This window comes from Micropterus salmoides, unplaced genomic scaffold (assembly GCF_014851395.1).
Source record: "Micropterus salmoides isolate LMB-PRFRI ecotype aquatic unplaced genomic scaffold, ASM1485139v1 Ms_hic_scaffold_10, whole genome shotgun sequence".
NCBI lineage: Eukaryota > Metazoa > Chordata > Actinopteri > Centrarchiformes > Centrarchidae > Micropterus > Micropterus salmoides.
Window position 1 is genome coordinate 6,563,028 of NW_024040041.1, and position 24,473 is coordinate 6,587,500.

At 39.3% G+C, this 24,473-nt stretch overlaps 1 protein-coding gene across 2 annotated transcripts in view; it reads left to right on the top strand.

Annotated features, from left to right (window-relative positions):
* Window positions 1-19,604, top strand: part of cpt1a2b (carnitine palmitoyltransferase 1A2b) — a 54,169-nt gene extending 34,565 nt beyond the window's left edge. The window contains exons 14-20 of one of the 2 annotated variants that reach the window (XR_005440520.1): window positions 10,461-10,625; window positions 12,752-12,880; window positions 13,444-13,599; window positions 14,259-14,372; window positions 14,526-14,618; window positions 15,916-16,089; window positions 17,223-19,604. Coding sequence is in view for 1 of the 2 variants with exons in the window: in XM_038692621.1 (XP_038548549.1) it covers window positions 10,461-10,625; window positions 12,752-12,880; window positions 13,444-13,599; window positions 14,259-14,372; window positions 14,526-14,618; window positions 15,916-16,038 (780 nt within the window). In the remaining variant the exon portion in view is untranslated. Of the gene's footprint in view, window positions 1-10,460; window positions 10,626-12,751; window positions 12,881-13,443; window positions 13,600-14,258; window positions 14,373-14,525; window positions 14,619-15,915 lie in introns of both variants that reach the window. The other variant, XM_038692621.1, reaches the window with a different exon arrangement.
* The last annotated feature ends 4,869 nt before the right edge of the window (window positions 19,605-24,473 follow it).

Here is a 24,473-nt window from a genome sequence, read left to right on the forward strand (position 1 = left end):
GATCAATTTCAATTCAAACAAGCACAAATTAAAGCATGCTTAACCTCTTCACCCATCTCACCAAGCACAAATTCATCTTTCTGTGGTAAAAATTTGTGGTCAGGCGGTCATGAGGATTTTTTGTCAAGCTGACATGTGGTTGCTAAAACGTATACAGTCCCCTCCAAAAGTATTGCAACGGTAAGGCAAATTCCTTTGTTTTTGTTGTTCACTGAAGACATTTGAGTTTAAGATCAAAAGAGGAGTATGAGACAAGAGTTCAGAATTTCAGCTTTCATTTCCTGGTATTCACATCTAGATGTGTTAAACAACTCAGGACAATACCACCCTTTGTTTGAACCCACCCATTTTTCAAGTGAGCAAAACTATTGGAACATGTGACTGACAGATGTTTCTTGTTGCCTTTTAGATTGACTGTCCAAACATTAAATAGCTCTGCATGACTAGTCTAAGTTTTCATCCTTGGTTCAAAACTATAAAGACTGCATTTCCTGTTAAAGAGGATAAACCAAAATGAAGACCAGAGAGCTGTCGATGGCAGAAAAGCAAGCCACTGTCAAGCTGAGAAAAGAAGGAAAATCGACCAGAGCCACTGGACAAACATTGGGCATAGCAAGCACAACAATTTGGAACGTCCTGAAAAAGAAAGAAACTACTGGTGTACTGAGCAACAGACGTCCAACAGGTCGGCCAAGGAAAACAACAGTAGTTAATGACAGAAATATGGTGAGAGCTTTGAAGAAAATCCCAAAACATCAGTAAGTGACATCAGCAACTACCTCCACAGTGCAGGGTGAAGGTATCACAATCCACTGTTGGAAGAAGACTCAGAGCAGAAATAAAGAGGCCACAACACAAGATGCATACTTTGCAAAGAAGTACAGAGATGAGCCACAAAAGTTGTGGAACACAATCTTATGAACTGATGAGACCAAGATTAATCTCTAGCAAAGTGATGGAAAGGCCAAAGTGTGGAGAAAGAAAGGACCTGCTTATGATCCGCAGCATACAAGCTCATCTGTGAAGCATGGTGGAGGTAATGTCATGGCTTGGGCGTGCATGGCCGCTTCTGGAACAGGCTCAGTAATATTTATTGATGATGGAACTGATGATTGGAGCAGCAGAATGAATTCAGAAGCGGACAAACATTTTGTCTGCCAGTTTATGGAGAAATGCATTGAAACTAATGGGGAGGACGTTTATCATGCAGCAGGGCAAAGACCCAAAGCACACTGCCAACAAAACAAAGGACAAAGTGGTTTAGACTGGCCAAGTCAATCAGCTGACCTTAACCCAACAGAGCTGCATTTCATCTCCTTAAGAGGAGACTGAAGGGAGAAACAAGAACTGAAAGAAGCTGCGGGAAAAGCCTGGAATAGCGGCACAAATGAAGAATGCAACAGTTTGGTGACGTCGATGGGTCGCAGGCTTGAGACAGTTACTGCAAACAAGGGTTATGCCACCAAATATTAAATGTTTATTTACTTTAAGATTATTTGTTCCAATACTTTCGCTCACCTAAGAATGCTGTGGTCTAATACAGACAGTGATATGTCCTCAGTTGTTTAACACATCTAGATGTGAATACCAGGAAATGAAAGCTGAAATTCTAAACTCTTGTCTCATACTCCTCTTTTGATCTTAGACCCAAATGTCTTCAGTGAACAACAAAAACAAAGGAATTTGCCTAACTGTTGCAATACTTTTGGAGGGGACTGTAGCTTTTGATCACACCTGCCCACTTTTGCTTGTTTTCTGGATTTGTACATCTACATGCCGTGTTCCTCCTTTGTGTTTCTGCTAGGGATGTTATGAGAACTGATTGATTCTGAAAACATGTCTGTAATCGTTTTGCTAGGTACTGAAGATCAAACACGAGAAATCTTGCATCAGTAGCTCTTTTTTGTTTTTCAACTTTTTCTCAGACAACTGCCAATTTAGATAGTGACCCATTTCACACTTGTACGATTGTAAATAAAAGTTAAGAAAATTAAGTAATTTAATAATTAAATATGCATGGTTGTAACTGGAATTAATATTATACTAGTGGTAAGCTATAGTATACCATTATATGAAATGATGAGGAATATAGTAACATCATAATTAATTTAATATTATACCAAAAGTATACTATTATATTAACATTATACTTTTAATTTAATGTTAGACAATTAGTGCTGGAAACGTTGAAATGTATATTGTAATAGGCTGTATATTAACTTATTGGGAGGAAACTGGTAGTTCTATGTAAAATCAGAAGTTCAGCACCCCCATCGCATAAATGGCATGGCATATCTGTCGATCCCTAAACCAAGAGTAGATTTATACACCGCACCATCATTTCAGTACAAAATGTTGCTCTGTGCTCCATTAAGGATGGCGCTGGAACATCTAGCAGGTTGCTGTAGAGACAATAACCTGGTGCTCAATGTTGATGAGATGAAGGAGATGATCATCGACTTCAGGAGGTGACGGCCTGAGCACACGCCACTCAGCGTCAGTTTCTCAGATGTGCAGATATGTGATGACCTTGCCTGGCCTAGAAATGCCACTAGACTGTACCTTTTTGAAGAAACTGAAACAAGTGTCTCTCCCGGCAAAGGGTGTGTTGTGGTTGAACTGTGATTGGGGGGGGGGCTCTGCAGAGGACGGTGAGGGAAGATGAGTGGATCACTGGACTCTCACTACCTCCTGTCAATAATCTTTTCAAGAGCCAGTCTCAGAAAAATGCAGCGAACATTGCCAAAGGTCCCATAGACTTTTCCAACCACTGCCATCAGTTTAGCAACACAGGAGCATCAAAACCAGGGCAACAAAACTATGGAATATCTGCTTTATTCACAATCTGAGGTCTCTAAATTCATGACGTGACTTCATGTGCTAAGTTGCATTCTAACCTCACAGCCAGTAGTCGGGTACTTTGAGTAATGGTCCCTTTATATCTATACTGACATTTTATATTTAATGTTGTGCATAGTAGTAGACTGTGTGGGAATTAGTGTCCGTGTTGTAATGTGTTTCTTGTTTAATGTTTTTATTATGTGCCATGTCTTTTTTTGTCGTGTCTAGTGATCTCTGAGAAACACTACCTTATCTACTCATACTACTGTGGTATGTCTGGCAAAATGATTCTTATGTTGACTTGTCTGGGCAGTCCCAGAATATTTCTTTTTTTTGGGGGGGGGGCTTGCATAAAGTTGTGGTATTTTGCTTCAGTTGTGAAGAAGGAAAACTTTTTTTTTTCCTTCCAGTGTCAGAGCTTATGAGTCACATCATTTATAGCACCGTTGTCTCGCAGCTCTGGCATCCATGAGCTCCAGTCCCCACTGACTGACACCCACAGAGTACATGAACAGAATATGCTTTCTGTGATGTTATCTGGGTGGAAGGGAGGAACAATTGAAGGATCTGAGACAAAATTCAAGCTTCCTTTTTTTAATGCTTGAGGTTTTGCAGTACTAACAAACGGTGCAGGGCTCCGTAAGTAGGTCAGCTTTGGTCTAAACAAAGACCACTGGCTAAACACGTCTTATGTTTCAAAATATTTTTGACCTGCATACAAACCACCACATTTAAGGTGAATTAAAGTGATTTACGTTGGATGCCCTCAGTTGTGGCATCCCCAAGTTGTGGTCCAAGACTGAGTCGGAATTTTAAACCCACAAGATTATGGAGTGTAATATTCAGTGAGGGCAGCTGAATAGTTCTGGAGATCTGCATATATTTATATGTTGGGCCAGAAACGCCTTATCCCTTTCCTCCAGCTCACCTTCCTCTGACATCCTGATTTTGAGAAAGCCAAATTATGTTGTTGTTGTTCCTATGAACTTTCACCATGTGTTTCCAAAAAGGATAAACTGCTTATAATGATTTTGTAGTCATATTGAGGATGCTTTGTAATGATGTTGGGACTGAACAAATAGTCGAAATCTTATTGAAATCACACCATGGCCTACTGCAATTTTCAATTGCAGGCGGTGCAATATTTGCTAAAGGCAAAATGTTTGTCAAAATACCATTTTAAGTTGAATACTGTCATGCTGTAGAGATGTCCTGGCCAACACATCATATTCTACAGACTTCAGAAAACATCTTTGGTAGGTACAGATCCTTGCAAAAATGACAGACAATCATTTTAATGTTTTTCAGTGAAAATTAGAATAATTATGTAAAAATGATCATTCTCCACTAGTATTGCAAATCATATAGCAATTGCAATATCAGTCAAAATAATCGCAATTAAATATTTTTTCAAAATTGTACTGTAAAAAGTACTTGATTTTCATACTTTAAAGTTAAAGTACAGATACCACATGAAAAATGTTAGTCATCCAGTATATTACTACTCAAGTAAAAGTGAAAAAAGTATCGAAAGTAAAAAGTACTACACATTCAAATCTATTGATCTTACAAAAAGCAACCTATCTCTTTAAATTCACTCAAGACAGGTTTTAAATCAGCATTATAAGTTACAGTGAATCACAATAAGGAAAAATGAGTCACAAAAGGACAAGTGGAAATTTCTTATACTGTGGGAGAATTAGCCTGCATCATTTCTCTGCTGTTATGGTAGTATCCCCTTCCACCTGACAGACAGTTTGGGACTGTGGCAACCAAAACAAATGAAAACACGTGATCAGGCCACAACATAACTTCAGAACCTCTGATAAAGTGCCACTCAGTCCCAAACAGAGCAAAGTTGGCTTCAGTTTTTGTTTATATTGCAAAACTCTACCAGCTATGTTTCCACTGGTCTCAAACTGTCTGCGACTCAGAGCCGTTCTACTGCAGTCGCACCTGACGCCGACAATCCTCCCCCTTTAATAAGCCTGAATGTAAACTTCTTCTTCTAGAAAAATCCAGTGCTTTAAATGGACCTCTGCGCACTAACTCAGCCCACATGAAGTCTGTTAAAACTGAGGGGAATCTGCGTGGAGCAGCAACTGTTCCATTAGGGTCAGTCTGTCCAGCTAATCAGCATTTTAATATGCAAGTTCATTGATTTCCATCTTGCATTAGTCTAGATTTGTGACTAACCCTCGAGTGGGACAAACATAATCACGGTCTTAATTTCAAATTATGTGCCCCTATGAGAAGTTTCATTTCATGCATGCGCATATAAACGAATTTCCACACACAATGCGGTCATCTTCTTATGAGCTACAGTTTATTAACACCACGGCCTCTTAGTATTTATCAAATGTAATTAATAGTTGTATTTCATTCCAACATTGTGCAGACACAGTCTGGCAAGAGCTGCGCTGCCCAGCTGGGAGCAGGACAGAGATTCACTGCAGCTGCACAATAACCTAAAGCTGCGTTTCCACCAAAAGTACCGGGGACTCTTAATCCCAGGATCTCTTTTCAAGGAACTAAAAGGTTCCTTCTGCCCATTGTTGTGTGCCTGCGAAGATTAGGCAAATTAACCATGATTGACCAGCGGACGTATACATTATACAAAGCAATGTACTGGCATCATTATTTAGTAACCACGATCCATGAGCAAAATGTACAAATGAATGTGAAATTTGATTTGAATATAATGAAAAACTTAAAATTAAAAATAGCTTTTTTTGTGTGGGAGTGTAATGAAGAGACACACGATAAGGTTTGTTACAAATTTAATAACCAACTGGATAAAGCTATTAAGTTATAAAATAACTCCAGCTGACAGTTTGGAAGTTTATTAAAGCATTTCCAGCTGAAAAGAGCTGCAGATCAGCTGGCTCTCATCTAGGGACCTTTATTTTTAACGTTCTTTATTACCTGTTGTAATCAGATTTAGACCATGGTCCCTTGTGTGGAAACAGAGTTCCTCCAAAGGTTCCTAGTTCCAGGTTATAGTTCCTCTGATGGAAACACAGCTTAACATTACTGTGATCCACTGACATCACAAGTTTACCTGACTCCTGTTGGGCTGCTGAAGTGAAAGTAAGAAGTTGCGATAACTAAAAATACTCAAGTAAAGTACAAATACGAAAAAAGATAGTATTTGTACTTCATTACTTTCCACCACTGTATGTCACAAGAAGATGATGTAATGAGTAAACAACCATTACAATATGTTGTGAACTGTGAGGTGGTTTCCTTGGATGAAAGCCCCGTGGCTGTCACTGCTGCAGCATGCGAGCTGTACATGGACTCTGTGGAGCTGGGAATTTCCCACACTTTCTGAGCTGAATGGATTCCTTAGCAGCTGTTTGGTTTCGTATTTGAAAGACCCACTCAAACAGACAGAAGAGGAAATGGGCCAGCAATTGAAACCTCTATATGAAGACATGCATTAGCAAGAATTTTAGAAAGGCTAGTTTTGAATCATGCTCCATTTACCGCTGCCTGTTTACGTTTTCCCATCCTCAGCATTGCTGTAGACTAATCTTGTTGAATCATTCACCTGACTAATTTTACTTAATTTGATTAATTTCAATTTTAACGCCAATTCAAAGTTATCTCATTGCACTTTTCACATAGAGCCAGCTTAGACTGTACTCTTTGTGATATTATTTACAGAGACCAACATATCCCACAATGGGCAAGCAATAGTGACACAGACGAGGAAAAACTTCCTTTTAAGAGCAGAATCAGACTTGATGAAGAGAAGTCAGATTATGTATGTGCAGGTTTCTCAAATTAGCACCTGAACTGGGGGTTTTGTATTGACCACTGAATGTATAATACACTTAGGTGAACTGATATTGTGGTGAACTTCAAGTCTGTGTGTTTCGTGTTGACTGTAGGTACCTTTTTTGAAATACCTGGTTAATGATAAGAAAGGTGGAGTGATTGTACTGAAGGACATGGGTCCCATGTGCATGCAAACCTGCATGTAATGTTTTTGTGTAAATATGTTGAACATTATTATTTATTTATATTAAGTGGGCTGATTATTGTTCCTTTATTTAGCGCATACATTTCAAGACAACAGAAAAACTTGCCTGCCACAGTGTCAGGCAGTGAGAAATGTTATTTCAGACCCTTTGTATGTCAAAACACAAAAAGGATGAATAGAGGAAGGGAAAAATTAAATGGATGCCTTTCTGTTTTGTCCTTTTCCCCCTCACATTTGTTATCTGTTTTGAAATCAGTCTGCCTGAAACATACAACAAACACAACAGTCTCCTCCACGTAGTCTGTGTGGGTGTGGGCGCTGAGAAATTTTTTCTGTCTGAAAAGTAGAGTTTACTTTTCAAACTTACTTTTGTCACTGAGAAGACATTTCAGTGGAATTATTAACCCACTCTGGTGTTCATGTCAGGAAAGATCATCTGAAATTTTGTTGACTAAGGAATTCCAGAGTTTAGCAGTTGTATTTTTTATTTTTTTTTCTTGCCCAGCTTTACCCTGCTTTTTGGCAGTTTTGGGTTTATCTAAAATGTACATGACCAAACTGAAGAAGCTGATGTAATTACACACCTCCGAACTGATAGTTGGAGCACACCCTGCGCTTGTCAGGTTGCCACACCAATCGTACTACATCCGGTGTGTTTCATTATACCGACAGTGAGTGAATGAGTATGTGTGGCTTTCTGTGTCCCCGAGTTGCTTCACATCTAAAAATACCTGTATAGGATACGTCAATCATGTCAAAACCACGTGATTTGTCATATAAAAGAAAGTAATGGGCAGTGACGCTCTGTCAAACATGAGTATATTAAATTTCCTGTTAATGGACTGTCCTTGTATAGCGCCTTTCTAGTCTTCCGCCCACTCAAAACACTTTACACCACATGTCACATTCACCCCATTCTCACACATCCATACTCTGATGGGTTCAGTATTTTGCCTACTTGGCATGCAGGCTTGGGGAAGCAGGGGATCAAACAGCCGATCTTCAGTTTAATAGCTGGCCTGCTCAACCTCTAAGCCACAACTACCGTATTACAAAACCGCCCGTTACAGCTCTCTCCCTCTGCAATGTTTGTGTGCCTCTGTTCGCCAATCAAAATCCATTTCCAGCGGGTTTTTTGGGCTTTTCCAAATGTAAGCTCTAACATTCTCAGGTCGTGTCAGGATGCGTGCATAAATCTGACCTGTCACAAAGACCTGTAGGAGTATTGGTGGGTGCTCTATTGAACTTTGTTCCTGTTTCCTGTTTCTTTTGCTATTTCCTGGCACCCCCTTGCCAGTATTTTAAATAAATCAAACGCACCAAAAGAAAAGAGGAACCAAATAGGGAACCTAGAGTGTATTAACATTGTACCAAGCAAGAGTCAGAATCAAACAAATTTTTTAGGAAAATGGAATTTCTGACATTGTGCCAGTGTGGTAATTGGTTTTACACAGATATTACAACTACATTAGTAACTGTACACTACTACTAAGATGTGAAGTGTGACTTTAACCCCATCTGAAAGAATAAATGGGGAAAACATAAGGGATGAGTTACTACTCCTCAGCGGCTAACTGTTAATTGCCAACAGCCTTTGATAAGCTGATTGCTCAGTGCACTTAGCTGCATTTACCTCAGTATTCCAGTCAGACATTAGCTGTATCAACACCATCTGCACCCCGACCCCCAGTGGTTGTGTTTGCTTGCAGAAGCAATCCCAAATGTAACCTGATGAGCTGCTGAATACACACACATGGCAAACACATGTTTACTGAAAGGTACAACATTTATTTGCCCTATGCCTAATGTACAAAAATGTGTCCCAGAGGGCGGTTGTGGTTCTTTGAACTCTAGAATATCTTTTATGTGGTTGAAGATGCTTGAGACAAGTATCTTTTAGAGAATTGCTGGCCATTACGAGAGAGAACATTATCTAAAGTGATTTGACTCAACCCTGAAACGTAAAGGTTTGTGGCGGCAGTACAAACTGGAACACTCTGGAAGTTTGGAAATTCTGTGTAAGAAAACTATACTATTATTAGTATTTATTTAACAGGGCTGCACAGATGCATTGAAAATTAAATGATGTAATGTTTTATAACTCACTTTCAGTTCTCGTTTATAAAATAATATATATAATAAAAAATATATCTTATTAAATTTGCGAATGGAAAATAATACAAGTATAGATCGCACCAGTTGGTTTACTCTAGTTACCAAGTTTGGTCTTCAGGCAGAAAGCTTTGAGTGAAATGCTGTCTAGCTTTCTAGGTAGGAGTGTGGACTGAACTTGTGGACAAAGTGGATTTGTATGAGCTACAGTACCTATCTACAATCTTCTAGCAATTATTTGGAAACATAGGGCCGATTTACTAACATCCTGAATAAAGAGTGCTAAATTGTGTGTGCATTCTAAAACGTGCAATTTTAGTACCCGTTATGGGTGACTTACTAAGAATTATTGCGTTGATGACAACAGGAGCAAACACAATGAAAGTGGCTGTATTTAAATGAGGGGTTTGCATGTTTTAATGGTTTCCGCCATTGAGAGTTGGGAGGGAAAGCAGCCACTGCGTAAATACCTTTTGGTTGGTTTTGTTCAGTGCGTCCCAAGTATGTGGAAATCGTACTTGCCCATCCTGCCTGAGACTGCGCTAAGTACTTGGGACAGCACACCTGGAAAACTGCTTTGGGAAACCCCAGCAGAAACAGATACAGTGTGCTGGAATAACCCAGATGCGATGAAATGCCAGCAGATCGTGCTTCATCCAGCCAGAGGGAACAATCACCAGCCGTCCACACCAAGCCCGGTTGCTCTGTGATCTCCTGGCCTTGTACACACCCTCTCCGATACCTGCAATGGGTTGTCGCTATTACGACTGGCGTGCCGTGATCGTTCCCTCTGGCTGGATGAATTTTACGTGTGATCCATGTACTACTGTAGCAGGGGGCTCTCTGCAGCGCCATGCAACTTTCTAAATATTTCCATCTCACAGAGGAAAGTCAGGTCGAAACGAAAATTGCTTTATTGGCATGAATGTTAATACAACAGTATTGCCAAAGCGAAAGGAAAATGCAAAGAAAATAAAACTATTCAATAAATATAGTTCATCGAAAAAATAAAACTGTATTTCAATATATTGGATATAGAATATCTAATGTTAAGTTCTCTACGTTTTCTTTCATTACCCTCGCATTAAATTGCTACTTTGCACAATAAAATAGAAACGTCCCAAATTGCATATTCATTAAGGCAAAAGTACTAAATGAACAACAGGTTTTATTTTGAAAGACTTACTAGATCAGCTTATGTATTAATTTGCTGGTGATATCAAGTTTGCACATGTTTTTAATCTTGGCAGCCTTGAAAGGTTGAGCATAACGAACATGTATCAACTGCATTCTTGACTAATGCGGTTTGTCATTGTGTTCTTAACTTTAAAGGCACTGAACAAAAGGCAAACTGGAGAAAGGCAGTTGTCTCATGCTTGGTTCTCTACTTTGTGTAGGGTGAACCTAAATGTCTTTAGGCCAAAAATAACAAACTTTACGTGCCGTTAAAGTCCAAATTCATCACCTTTTTGTTCTAGTTCTTAAGGATCTTTTTCTCTTCTTTCTTTCTTTCTGTCAGGTTCAGGCTCAGGTGAGCTCCTCCCTGGCTGTCGCCAAGGCGCTGGCAGATGACGTGGACTGCCATGTGTTTCCCTTCAGAGATTTTGGAAAAGGACAGATCAAGAAGCTTCGCATCAGCCCTGACGCATTCATACAGATTGGCTTACAGCTGGCGTACTACAGGGTAACACTTTGACAGGCACATGCACAAACACACTCACATTTGGTGGTATAGTGGCAGAAATGTTCTTTTTATTCAGGCATTTCAATCTATACTCTATGTGGCTGTAGCTGAGGAGCCAGTCCTAAAACAGCAGCCACGGGGGGGGTTGGTACAATATTGTCCAGCACAAACGTATTCAGACATAATTCTCTGTGGAACTGAAGTGCCGAAATGAATATACCTGTGAGGAATGATGTTCCACACTGTCACCTACAAATGCCTCCTTTTGTAAAATAGGGACTACAATCATGTCTACCCACAATACCCTCCTTGAAGCAGCAATATCCAGAAATGACTTGTCATGGCTGCATCAGTTTCATGATTAAGACTACCCATCATTCATTTTCTCCAACACTTGCATGCTACGATACATGTGCATCTCAAAAAATCTGAATATTGTGGAAAAGTTAATTGTGAGCACCAGAACCAGACTGAGAGATTAAAGGCTTTTGAGTTAATTAGCTGATTAGAGCTCTTCTCAGGTTGACATTTTTGTATTATAAATTCTTTATTCTCAAAATCTATTAGAAATGACCAAATACATCTATAGCATTTTTAGCATTTAGCTAGCTAGCCACCGATGTAAATTTCCCCATAAATATGTTCCCCTCCATTAAAGCCAGTGGCAGCAAATAGATACATGTGAACCAGAATGTTGTCTCGTTAGTACACAGCATAAATAAATTACCGGTTAGGGTAGACTGATTTTTCTTGCACAAAGAATTAATAAATGAAAGCAACCTTTTATCATATTAGGCTTATAGTAACATGCATCTTATGGCTACGGTAGTGATGCACTTCATGTGAAAGTTGAATATATTGGAGGGGCAAAAATGCGGCTGAAGCGGAGCATAAAAAAAAATTTCATTAATGAGGAGATCTAAGCTGAATGATGATGCATGATTAAGAGTGAGCAGTGAGATTTAAGTTGAATGATTAATAAGCATTTAGTAAGTTTATAAAACAATTTACTGTTATGTCTTAATTTAATAGCAAGATATTAATTTTGCTTCAAATTTCAATCTGGCATCTTTAAGTTTGCATTCAACAGAATACCTTTATTATCTCAATTAAAGGTACTGAAACAAATGTTTATGTGACATAAAAAGGCAAGTTATTATTTTGTCAGGTAAAAAATGTGCTTGGCCAGTGGATTATTTCATCTACCAGTCCCATTGGCAGGTGAGCCAAAAAGTTCATTTCCACCCCTGACTGTACGGCTTTAGACACACCGGCCCAACTCAGACGTGCATTGTCTTCCTTGTCTGCACTGGCTGTAGCAGCACAGATTTACCAACACTGTTCTCTAGCTTGTAGTAACAAGTCTGTCTTATTCTTTAACATGGTCTTTAACAAGCCAGGAAAACGGATATTTTGACGTCAACGGTTTCAAGAAGTTTCTTGCCAAGTAGGTTTGTCTTGGTCTATTGGTACATAACAAAAAACATAGTATGTAGAAAATATAAAGAGAGACCGATGTTTGTGAATGCACTGGTTGTGTATTATACAGCAAATAGATGAGAGAAACCTGGCTGGAAGTTGTTAATTTTACATGTTGATAATAATGATAATAAAGGATACTGGGGCACATGAGGCAAACTACTGCATTACTCTAGGTTCAGGTGACGTGACGTTTCAGTGGAAATAAGTACATTTTTCCTGGAGCAAGTAACTGGACAGACTGACGGCCCATTTTCATTACACAAACCTACTGCAGTAGCATGTATTGACTTATAACTTTTGGTCATAATGATCGGTTTTCAGAGTGATAGCGAATTGGATAATTGACTTTTCCTGGCTCCTAGTGTCTGCCTTCGGTTTAGTTTATTTGCCAGTCATCTCAGCAAACTATGGTTGACTCTGTGCTGCTGCTTCTTTTTTTTTTTTTTTCTCAAATTTTTTTGGGTATTATCTGCCTGGCAGCATTGAACCTCCTTTTCCTGTACCATCTCTTCCTGTTTATCTTTATGCCTGTCTTTGATCTAATGTGGCCATCTGACCTGGATTCACAATGCTTCAAAATGTGTTTAATTATGATCACATGTTTGCAATCTCTTCTCTCCTCCTCCTCCTCCCCCTGCCTCCAGGATCGTGGTGGTTTCTGTCTTACTTACGAGGCTTCAATGACCCGTCTGTTCAGGGAGGGCCGGACAGAGACTGTGCGATCGTGCTCCAATGAGAGCTCTGCCTTCGTCAAAGCTCTAGTGAATGGAGAGGTACTGATAAATTCAATGATTAGGCTCCCTTTCAAGTCTTTAAAGTAAAAGCTCACACAAATGTTTCTACTCATGCTGACCCCAACGTCTGTCCAAACTTCAGTGTAAAATCATCATATTGTCACAAGTAAAATTCCAGTCTAATATCAGGTCAGACTCTTAAAATCATCTGTAGGGATGCTCCGGTCTGATACTGATAATGACTCAAATAGCTAGATCAGGTATCAGTGACAAGGGGGCCGATCTAGTCCATTCAACCACACATGTAATACACAATGTGTCAGCAGTGCGTCAGTAGACCCGACCATTTTGCTAGGAGAGCTAACAGCATTTTGTTTTACAAATTAAGGAAGCAATGTTTAAGCCAAGCCTGATGTTGCCTTACATATAAGATAACAATAATACAGCTTATTCATTTTTACACTGGAATCGGATCAGTACTTCGATCGAATACAGATTAGAATACCAATACCTGGGCATCAGCTGATACCCAGTGCATCCCTAATCATCAGTGTGTTTTGTGCTGTATTTCTGGTGAATTTAAAGTTGTTTTTGTTTGACAGGCAGAGGAGCAATGCAGTCATCTCTTCCGACTGGCTTCAGAGCGGCACCAGAACCTTTACCGTATGGCTATGACTGGAGCTGGAATTGATAGACACCTGTTCTGCCTGTACGTGGTCTCCAAATATTTGGGGGTGGAGTCACCCTTCCTCAAAGAGGTAAGCTTTTTGTTTTGTTCAATGTTACATTGCTATTTTAGTCTTTTCTGATCGTCTCCGTGACCTTAGACCTTTAGACCAAATGTATTAACTGAGTTTTATTTGTATTTAGATATAAACCATTTGACTTGATCTGGTGGTGGCCGTAGATGAAAGGTGAAGGCATGAAAGTGATCACTGACCTTACTGCTTTTTGGGGGAACAAATGTCATGTGTCAACCTCATGGTGGCACTAGAGGAAAAGTCAGAGGATCACCAAAGTCATTAGAATACATCTTCTGGGAACCATGAATGCCTGCACAAAATGTTGTGCCTATTCATCTAGTAGTTTAGATCTTTAACAAGATAAGAAAAGGACAGTGATATATTTGGCCCTTTAGTGAACCGTAGTTTTTTTGAAATGCTGTTGATGTATCAACAGTAAATGCAGGAAAATGGTGACTGCTTTTTTGAATGAGTCTGATTATGACAGCTGCAAACGTCTCGTATATCAGTCCCAAAGGGCATCTGTACGAGTTGGAAATCTGTCATAAGTAGACATTGTGAATCCATCAGTTCAAACAGTTTAAGAAAACTCTTTGACTGTTAATGCTGCTTGCAGGGCAGATGTGTCTTTACATGTCTGCGTCACTCCTTTCTCATTTTCTCTCACATTCCAGGTGTTATCGGAGCCATGGCGTCTCTCCACCAGTCAGACCCCAATTCAGCAGATGGAGCTGTTCGACCTGAAGAACCACCCCGATTTTATATCGTTGGGCGGCGGGTTCGGACCTGTGAGTGACACACACACATTGTCCTCTGGTTGCAACTGCAAATGTGAATGATGAGAACACACTGGGTGCATGCTTTCAGAAGCTGACTGTATGTTTACAAACACAAAGGTGGTGTGTGAGGTATTAACACTTTGATCCCTGTGGTCACTTCAGGTTGCTGATGATGGTTATGGGGTTTCATACATCATTGTGGGTGAGGATATGATCAACTTCCACGTGTCCTCCAAATACTCCTGCAATGACACTGTAAGTAAAGCCTTTGTTACTTTCATCAGTGTTTGGATAAGGTAAATTAAAACACGCATGACTTTACACTGACATATTTCACAATTTGTTTGTGTGTTAACTTTGTTGACTTTCACACACCACCCAGTGCAGACTAAGCTAACCACAAGCATCACTGGAATGCGCTAGACTTATTAAAACTGATGTTAATGCTTAAAATCAAGGAGATCTGAACACACATTAGCACTGTGTGTTTAGACATCCAGAAATAAAGACAGGTTGCGCCTCATCTCTTACTAAATCTATAACTTCCTGGTATGGGTCCGCTGACCACTTAATTTCCATGACATGCTGTGAAAACAGGCTAGGAAGCAAAAAATTGTGTGAGAAAGAAAAGACTTTCAATTAATTTGTAACTTCCACCTCATTCTAATTTTTCCCCTTCCCCATTATCATGTGGTTGTTTTACACCTCTGCCGTTTATGCTTCCATGTATAGCAGGATTCCATTGAAACATCAATTTACTATATAATATTTACAATTAAAGTTAACCGCGGTGCTTTACAAGGTAAAAGTACACCAAAAAAACTGTAAGCTTATGCCTCTTGGTTTATTGCAACTGCATGTCTGAACAGCTTTGTGGGGATTGCGCATTAACAATAATGACCACAGGGGATGTTGCTGATGAAATTAACCCTGGGCATCAGTGCAAACATGAGCAATGGAATATGGATAAATGCTACTACAAGTTTTGAAATGATGCATGTCACGCTGTTTGTAGGGACACGTGTCAATGCTTTCAGCTTGATTACTCACTCAGAAATGTCAGTGGATTATTACACTAACTTTTGTGATACTGCCTTGTGTTTTCACTGGACTGGCTGGTAAGAAGGAAGGCAGACAGTTCCGTTTGGTTTTCCAAATGTCAGGGTTGTTTCCATTTTAGTCTTTCCTAAACTACAAAGCACATGACAGGATAGGAGAAACTGTCTGTCTGTTTTCAGTTCCCCTTTCACAGTCTCATTTTTATTGTGGAATCTGCATTTGGGAATGGATTTCATGGAGCTAGACTGACAAATATTAGCTTATTGCAGATATATTTAAATCAAGAAGAAACAAGAAATTGCTGAACAGAAATGCTGAACTAGGTTTGAGATCATTTAGAAACGGAGTGCAAATTAATTTTTATGCTGTAAAATGAGCCACTACATATATTTCTTGCTCGTTTGGTTAAAATAAAGCCTAAATATAATGCATCTGTGTCAACTCTCCCCTCTTCCCCACCCTCTCTTTAACACTTGGTTTTGTCCTTTTCTAGGACTCCCACCGGTTTGGAGCTCAGATAATTAAAGCTCTCCAAGACATCATGACTCTCCTCTCTGCTGACACCAAAACCTCCTCCAAAGGCCCAGCCCAGCCTCAGGCCAAGAAGCTTCTCTGAATGTGGCAGAGAGCGTCCTCACCATGTGGACAAATATTCCCCCCAAGACAAGTACGCTGATTGCAGAAAAACCACTAAGACCCCATTAGCTAGAATCTGTAATGTTAAAAGCAGAACCCAGGAAGTGACTAAAAGCCCTCATTAAATGGATAAGTGAGTAAAATAGAATAGAGAAAAACAAGGCACACCGATGTCGTAAGGAGCCCGCTGTTGTTAGTCAGATCAGATCTGTCACCTCCTGCTCCTCGACAAAAAAACACACCTGCGTCAGAGCACTGCCACACCCTCACCTGAATGTTATGATTTGTATTCTTCCATAAGAAAGCATGGCATTTAAAAGCCTTTCTGCACTGGCAGGCACTAACAATTATCTGTGACAGCTATTGAGCAGTAATGCACATCATTTAATTTTGATTCAGCTAAGCGTGACGATACAAAATGCTTCCAATCCCTGCTTTGTATGAGAATATGAAACCCGTGATTGCCGTTTTTAAGAAAGAGGCAGAAGAAAGCTCATCAGAAGAAGGAAGCCCTTAGGAAAAAGGGAACTGTAAAATCACGCCATGCAGCTCTGCTCACTGACAGCTCATCACAACTTTGTTCAGGTTATTGAGTGCATGTTGTAGGTCATCTTTAAAAATCTAAAAAGTTTGAGGGGGGGAAAAAGGGAGGTAGAACAGAGCAGATAAGACTGTATCTGAAGGGAAACTGATACTTGGGGACCTCCAACCAAAATAGCCTGTTTTTGTTAATTTATTGTCAATAAGTCACAAATGGGACGAGACGTTTATAAGCTAAATAATCACCCGTCACCTGATCTCTGCACAAGCCACAAATCCATAGTTAACCACCTGATGTTTCAACCTTCAATGACGGGGAGTGTGTGTGCGTTACTGTTGTGTAAGTAACAATTCAGTGCATCCTACAGGACACTTGGTCTGTATACAACACCTACTAATACATGTGTTGAAAGTTGTCAGATTAGTACGCCTTTACATTGGTTTTTGCAGTGACCATAAAAAGTGCCCTGTGGAGTTTTTTCGTAAACCCAAACCTAAAGAAAAAGCCTAAAATTCGTGTTGAATGCACTTCCTTCCTCATAAAACTGCAAGTATTTTAAACTGTGCACTGTTCACAGCCCTGTTTACTGGCTTTCACTCTTCCTTTTTTCCAAATGTCTGCAGGCCTGTGCATCCACGCCTGCATGCGTGAGAAGAACTGAACTTATTGTGCACCTCCAAAGCAAAGCAACTGTTGGCATGCTTAGAACATGTCTTTGTCCTGTTCATGTATTTATTTTTGTGTTGTGCTCGAGGGTTTGGAGCAGTGGGGAATGCAGCAGTCAGATTCTTTACTTGGAAGTAGCAAAAAGCTAATATAAAAATTCTAAATATTACTAAAAGTACAAAGGCATACAAAGTAAAAGCACTCATATGCTCAGGTCAAAGTAATTGCACATCTGAATATCTTCTCAGATTAAAATTATGATTATTAACATAGAAGCAGGATTTAACATTGTAGCTGTTTTGAAAAATGTTCATCTTCAAATTAACCACTAACTGTAGCTCCATCTAGACAATTGTAGTCAAGTACAAACCTTTCCTCTGAAATGTAGTGGAGTCGAAACATCAAGTAGCAGAAAATACTCAAAGTAGCTCTAACTTGTACCTTGCATTCTCTGATGATGCAATGGTTTGAAACTTTAAGTGGCAACTGATGCCTTTGAACTGTTTCTGCAGGGTTTCTGGTTATGATTGAGGGCCACTTTCAGCTGGAAGGCTGCCAACTCTTCTGTGTTAGCATCAATGTGCTCAAACAAGAGCCATGGGAAGTTTCAGTCAGCGCATTACATTGAATTTAATTTGATGCCTTGTAATATAAGTTTAATTTCACTTGGAATTCACTGGTTCCATATGAATTCAGATTCACACGATTCAGCTGCATTTTTTTTATCGGATGGGTCCATAAAGGGTTTTATTTACAGGATTGATTTTAATGAGATGTAGCTGTTTTTAGGTGGAATGTTTATGATAATTGTATCCTTCAGCCTCTTCACACAGTTGTGTTTTACTGCCTCGTTTGACGTTTTGGAGATGGTCGGAAGTGGACTTTTGCTGTATGTCGCGTTGCCTTGTCGTTATCCTCACCACCGCTGAAGCAGTTGTTTGGGAGAGGGGATAAGAAGAAGCCTCTGCCAACTCTTTCAATTTCCTCTTGAATAAAGCACACTTATTCTGGTAAAGAGCAGGACATGCTATTTATTTCCCCTTCCCTCTATTTATAAATACTTGAATAAAGACTCCCCTGGGTTTAAAGCTAGGGCATTTAAGAAACATGTGCCTGAATTCAGGTATCATTCAGTAAAACGATTTCAATGCAATTTTTTTTAAATCAATGCAATTCTTATGGGAAACCTTTTTGTAACATTTCTTGTTGAGCTGTCTTCTGTGTGTCAACAATGTGCAATATGTGATGTTGTGCCAAAACAAAATCGGTTGAGTCATGCCTGTTTTCCCACACCTAAAGTAATCACAATCTTCATGGACTAATATGAATAACAGCATTGGTTAAAAAGTGTGTGGATGTCAACGCTGCACTACACCCTTGGCTCACGTTTTCTACCGGATCCAGAACTTTGTCTCGAGTGTTTGACCACAGACCACAGGGACTTCTATTTCAGGTTCAGGATCAAACATTTTGTGGCTCCTTTGCCAAGCCTTTTGGCTGCTGAGCAGAGCAGCCATTTCCCTCCCAAAAACACTCCACCACAAGACATGCAATTTCTGTAAAGAACAAACTCCCTTTTTATCTCCACTCCACTCAGCCTTTTTGTGTTTGTTTTTGTGTTTTTCTAAATGTTGGAAGCCCCAAAATGTGCTGCTTGGCCTTATGTCTTGTTTTCATTTCCTTTCACTGTACTACCGCACCATTAGTTCAACAAGTGCTCAAACACTTCCTGGCTTGACAAAAACAGAGTTGACCGTCTGATCGTCACAGATTGGTTATGAAAGACCTTAATATTTTATTGTGATCACAAAAAAGCTAGCTTATTACGTTTGTATTTGAAACATTTAACTCATGAAAACCAAAACATTAAACTCCATTTAAACTCCCCATGTCATTTATTGTAGTAATATGTGATATAATAACTGATGCAATCAGTGTCAGCAGCTTGGACAATTAGCCTCTCACAAAAGAGCAGCAATGCTGGCATTTAGTAGCAGGTTGACAGTTTGCTTTGTGTTGGGACTAAAGGTTAGATTGGCACGACCTTTTCTTATTTGATTGAGGGATACATTTTTATTGTTTTAATTCTGTGTAGCTTGTGTAACTGTTTTTACTCTTGGTTAATGGTCGGTGATGCGTCAACATTTTGAATTTGTACGTATTGTAGTTTTTAAATGATTTGGGATGATGATTTAACGCTTAATGAGATGCTTATTATTGCTGTGTTTTTGTCCTTAAATGTATTTTTTTTGTTTTTATGTCAATTGTGGACTTTGTGAAGAAGGCCTTTTACAGATGGTGTTGGCCTGTTATGTGAAATAAAATACTTACTGATGCTACATTTGCATTTGCTCTGTTCTTCATCTGAATTTATTGGTCACATAGCTGTCGAGCAAAAACCAAACATGACTATTTGTGTCATAATATTGGCATATTATTTCATAGTTTTAGTAACATAACTTTGACTGTTAAATAAATTTATTATTTTTTAGATTTAATATGTAACTTTTTTCTTTAGTTTGGGCTTCAATACAACACTACGCATCACTTCCATGGATGTGAAACAAACACCTTGAATCGACTAACTGCACATTCACAATTACGCACAACGTAATTGACTGGACGACCGAATGCAATAGCAAATGTAGCCATAATTTAGGTATAAACACTGATGTAATACAGACAGTGGAGAAGTGGTGCTGCAGGAATGCAGTGAGAACAGGGTGTGCACAAGGGCAGACAAGTTACCGGAGCAGCAGCCCATTTGCCCACTGGAAGGGACGTTTTTGCTCGTTGAGTATAAGAAAAGAACCAAATGTTCTTATGGTCGATTTCCTTTGTGAAACTTTGAGGGGGATGTGCATAATTTGAAGCATGAACTTCTGCGTAGGTTGTGTGTGAGTGGGACTTGATGGTAGAAAAACTCACACAAGTACTCCTTAATGAATTATGATGCCTTGTTGTTCTAGCCACGGTATTGTTGGGGCTAATGTTCTGATACCGCCAAACCTTTAACGATTCCTTAAGATCTTTTTCTCTTAGTTGTACAGGTGCATCTCTTCAATTAAAATCATGAAAATGTTTTTTCTCATCACATGTAAAGATAAAGATTTCAGGCTTTCTTTTGTTTAATGGTGAATCATCGATTTTCGCCACCACGCCATGGACACGCAGTTTGATGAAAACACAGCATTCATTTTCATAGTCAACGCCTTTAGACTGCACAGGGAAAAAGTCTGAAGTGGATCGGATTCATTCTGTAGGAGTGCGTTAAAGTACAGAGCTTGTAAGTGGCCAAAAAAAGACCATTAAATTCAAAATTGCCTTCTTCCTGTTGGGCATTGCTTCAAGAGGCTTTTTTTGTAGGTCTGTCTGCACATAAGGAAACCAGATGTGCGGGAAAAAATTGGGACAATCCCGATTTTGGAGCAGTTGTCTCGACTCCTTTTGACTAACTTGACTAAACCTGAGTTTTGATTAGATATATCCTAATAAAACATTTAAATTGCCTGTTGATCGTTCGTAAACATTTTCTTGGTGTTGCCCAAAGATGGGCACTGTTCTGCTCTCCAGCAGGGACTGCAAGGTATCGTGTGTCACCAGAGTTGTTATAGCCATAAAGTTAACAAAGGTGCTCTTTCCCCCTTTTTGTTGTCTAGTGTAGATGAAGATACTGGAAGTTACAGTCGCAAGAACGGGAATAGTAGCTGCAGACAGCACCAGAGAAGGAGAGGCCTGACAGAAACTGGCATCGCACTGATGAAATTAATTAAACGAGGCTAAATAAATTGTATGTAATGGATCCCGATTTGCACACTATTACATACACAAGTCATTCTATTTTTTTGTTGACTTCATGAGCGTTGAGTTTTGATGTTGGTTTAACTGTCTCATTGACACTGAATGTGTAATGCAGCCAACTGGAGGCCACTCCCACCCCCAACTCACCATGTCCCTAATTTCCCCGGTTCTCATCTGGTCACCCTCTCTGCAAATGATTTATCTGCCACAAAACTTTAGTACATTTCGGGGGGGAAACACGGTGGCTGCACTTTAGGAGGCACTAGCCAGCCATCTTGCCACGTCCATGCACGAAAACATATGAAACGTAAATTTCCACGGGACTTCAGTTTTTTGCAAAGTTTATATATTTATTTATTTTTGATCATGTTTAAGCTGCCAAAAATGCCCTAATTTGCAGAAAGAAAGTAATAAAGAAAGAATTTTTTTGGCTGCTGTCAGTGGGTTGGGGGAGTTAGAAGGTCACAGAATGCTTGGAAAACCCACAGAGTCTGGAGCCCACTGGACAACTAAAGTGTCATCACAAACAAAGCACTATTTATTTACTATGATTGATTTAATAGTTTAAGGGGGGAGCCCCGTAGAAACCACTGACCCCACCGCCCTCTTTTTTTTATTTTTAATAGGTACCCTGTCTCAGTAGGTGAGAGCAACAGCTTTTCTCTGCCTAATAAGTCTTGCAATAATCTGACAAGCAGCCAGTCAACAGATCAAATATTCACATTTCCCTGTGATCACCCAGATGAAGGTTAGTTTTGAAGTAACAAACAGTTTAATGTTTAACAGTTTGCTAATGACTCATAAGGCTTATCGTAGGCCTATCCTAATTTAGATTAGGATAGTACCTTGTTTTGAATAGCTTTTGAGGAATCAATACCACTTAATGGAATTTAAACTAAGAAGCTGCAAAACATCAGTTATGTTTTTTAAGTGATGACATAATCATAAGACAGTTTTCATGGTAGCGAGAGTTTCAGGAGTACAGCGTAGGCAACAAACTTACACCACCACTCCCTTCCCTCTTCTCTTCTTTGTCTTCCTTTCTCTCACTCATGTCTTCCTCAGAGTTTGCGTGGAGGGGCCACACATTCTCCCGTCAAGTTTGTTTTTTTTTAGATCAAAACCAAGCTAGAAGCTTCCGGCCAGAGAACTGAGGTGAATGCCCAAGTCCCATAAACCTGCATTCTGTTGAACGGCCACAAGGGGGCAACTCTCCCAGTTGCAAAAAGAAGTCCAGTTCTATTAGAAATAATGGTAAAATGTGGCTAAGTAAACACTTTCCTAATGAGATTATGGTCTCAGTCACTAGTTTCATGTTTTCTTCAATACAACATGATGTTCATGTAGTAAATTATGGTCCCATTTAGAGGAAAATAGACCATAAAGGTGAGATTATCTGTGATTGACAAGTCGTTACCCACGGCACTGTATCATTTTAGCCAGCGCCATTGAAAAAGCTTATTAGGAGTCGGCTGTTCACTTTCTCTGAGGGCTGTTTCACAAGATAACTGTTTAAACAGGGATTTTCCAGATAGCCTGACTGAATTTAGCTGTGACTCGGTTTCATGAAAGAAGTGGCACATAAATTACCATGGCGATTTCTTCTGTTTAGCTAGCCTGCTCCAGACCAGGCTAACAACCCGGCTTAGTTAATCTTGGCCTTATCTGTTCAGTCAGCGATCACACTGATCAGAAACCAAATATTTTTTTCAATTATTCCATGTTCTTATGTATGTGCTTTGCATATGTTTCATTAGCCTGCATTAAAATTCCACAGGTAGCCTACAATTGGCAATATGGTAGCACATAGTTTGTGGTTATGAGGTTTCCTAATGGGAGAGGAAGACACGTGCACGATACTTTACACACAGTGATCAAGAGCGAGGAGATTTATGTGGAATAAAAGCACATAAAGTAAAAAATAAATAATCATAAAATAAAAAGTAGGAAGAAAACAGTGGAACAGTGGAAGAAAACGTGGGGCAGATAAAAGTGGACCGACTGAATGTGTGAGTTGCTAAAAATAATACTGCTCTTAAGTGAAACTGACATAATTAGCCTATATTTTGCCTTAAAAGTGAGCAGTGGACGTTAATATGTCACTCAAGAAATATATTTCACACATTATTTAGTGTGTATATATATATTTATATATATATACACACCCTGTTAGATTTAGTTGTATACTCCCAAATTGTAGTCCCACTTCACTGCTTCACTGGACCAATAAGTATATTGTGCACTGTTTATTCATTAAACAACAGGGAGAGGACATTTCTCCCTGGGATCTCTTATCTGCTGCGAGCTTGGGAGAGGAAACAATGATTAATACATTGTGGTGTGGTCATGCTTACAGTGTGCATTGCATTGATCACTTCTCTTTTTAGTTGCTGGATTTCCAACTTCCTCAGTGCCTCTTTTTATCTCCGTATCTAGGTCCAAGTCCTGACACTCTTTTGGTGGTATTTTATTTTGTTAATTTCTTCAAATGTGTGCAGTTCAGACATCTGACAGTTTGTAAAAACACATCAATTAGCACAGCAGGAACTGTGCACCAAGCTAAAAGAACAAGCTGCTAATTACTGCACTATATTTTATAATATGTTTTATAATTAACAAATAACGTTATAATTATGACAGTTTCAGTTAAGAGCAGTGATACTTTTAGCTAATTACTCATTCTGTCGGTCCTCCTTTGTTTGCACGCCTTTTCTTGCTGTTTTAATGCTGCTGCCGTGTTTCTTTCTAGCTTGTTTTTAATATCGTGCATTTTTTCATCAAAAACCATTTCATTTGCTTTACACTCACTGTGTGTAAAGTATGCTGCACACGTCTTTTCCATTTCAGCTTCAATAAATCCGTGATCAAACGTGTGGTCTCTTAGGAAAGCTGTTGACGCGCATTTATCTGAATTCATGGCTGAATCCATGTGGCAATACACATGGCTTGACATACTACTGAGCCTGGTTTGGTCTGTAATACGTTGCAAATGAGGCCCCAGAGCTGTTTCTCTTGGTTCTTGTGTTCTTGTAAACTTTATGAACTACCAATCAGGTCTGAACCCCTGAAACAACAAAGCTTAACAGGAACTGTTAAACTGGTCTCAAGGAATTTTCTGTTCTGATCTCAACAAGTCTGCAAATTACTGAGCGATTTCATCATGTAGACTTCTCACAAAGCATTTTAAACAACAGAATACAAAACACCAAACTATTCTGATTCAAAATATTAAGCCATATATAGAAAATTTTGTGTTTGAGATAAGCAGCCTATTTTAAATAGGCCTACATGTATCATAAATACCGCCCATCTTAAAGAAACTAAAATGACGTGTTATTTCCTTCGATCTCCTCCACTCTGTTTCAGTACTATAGATAGTACTGCACCTACACACCCACCCCCTAACT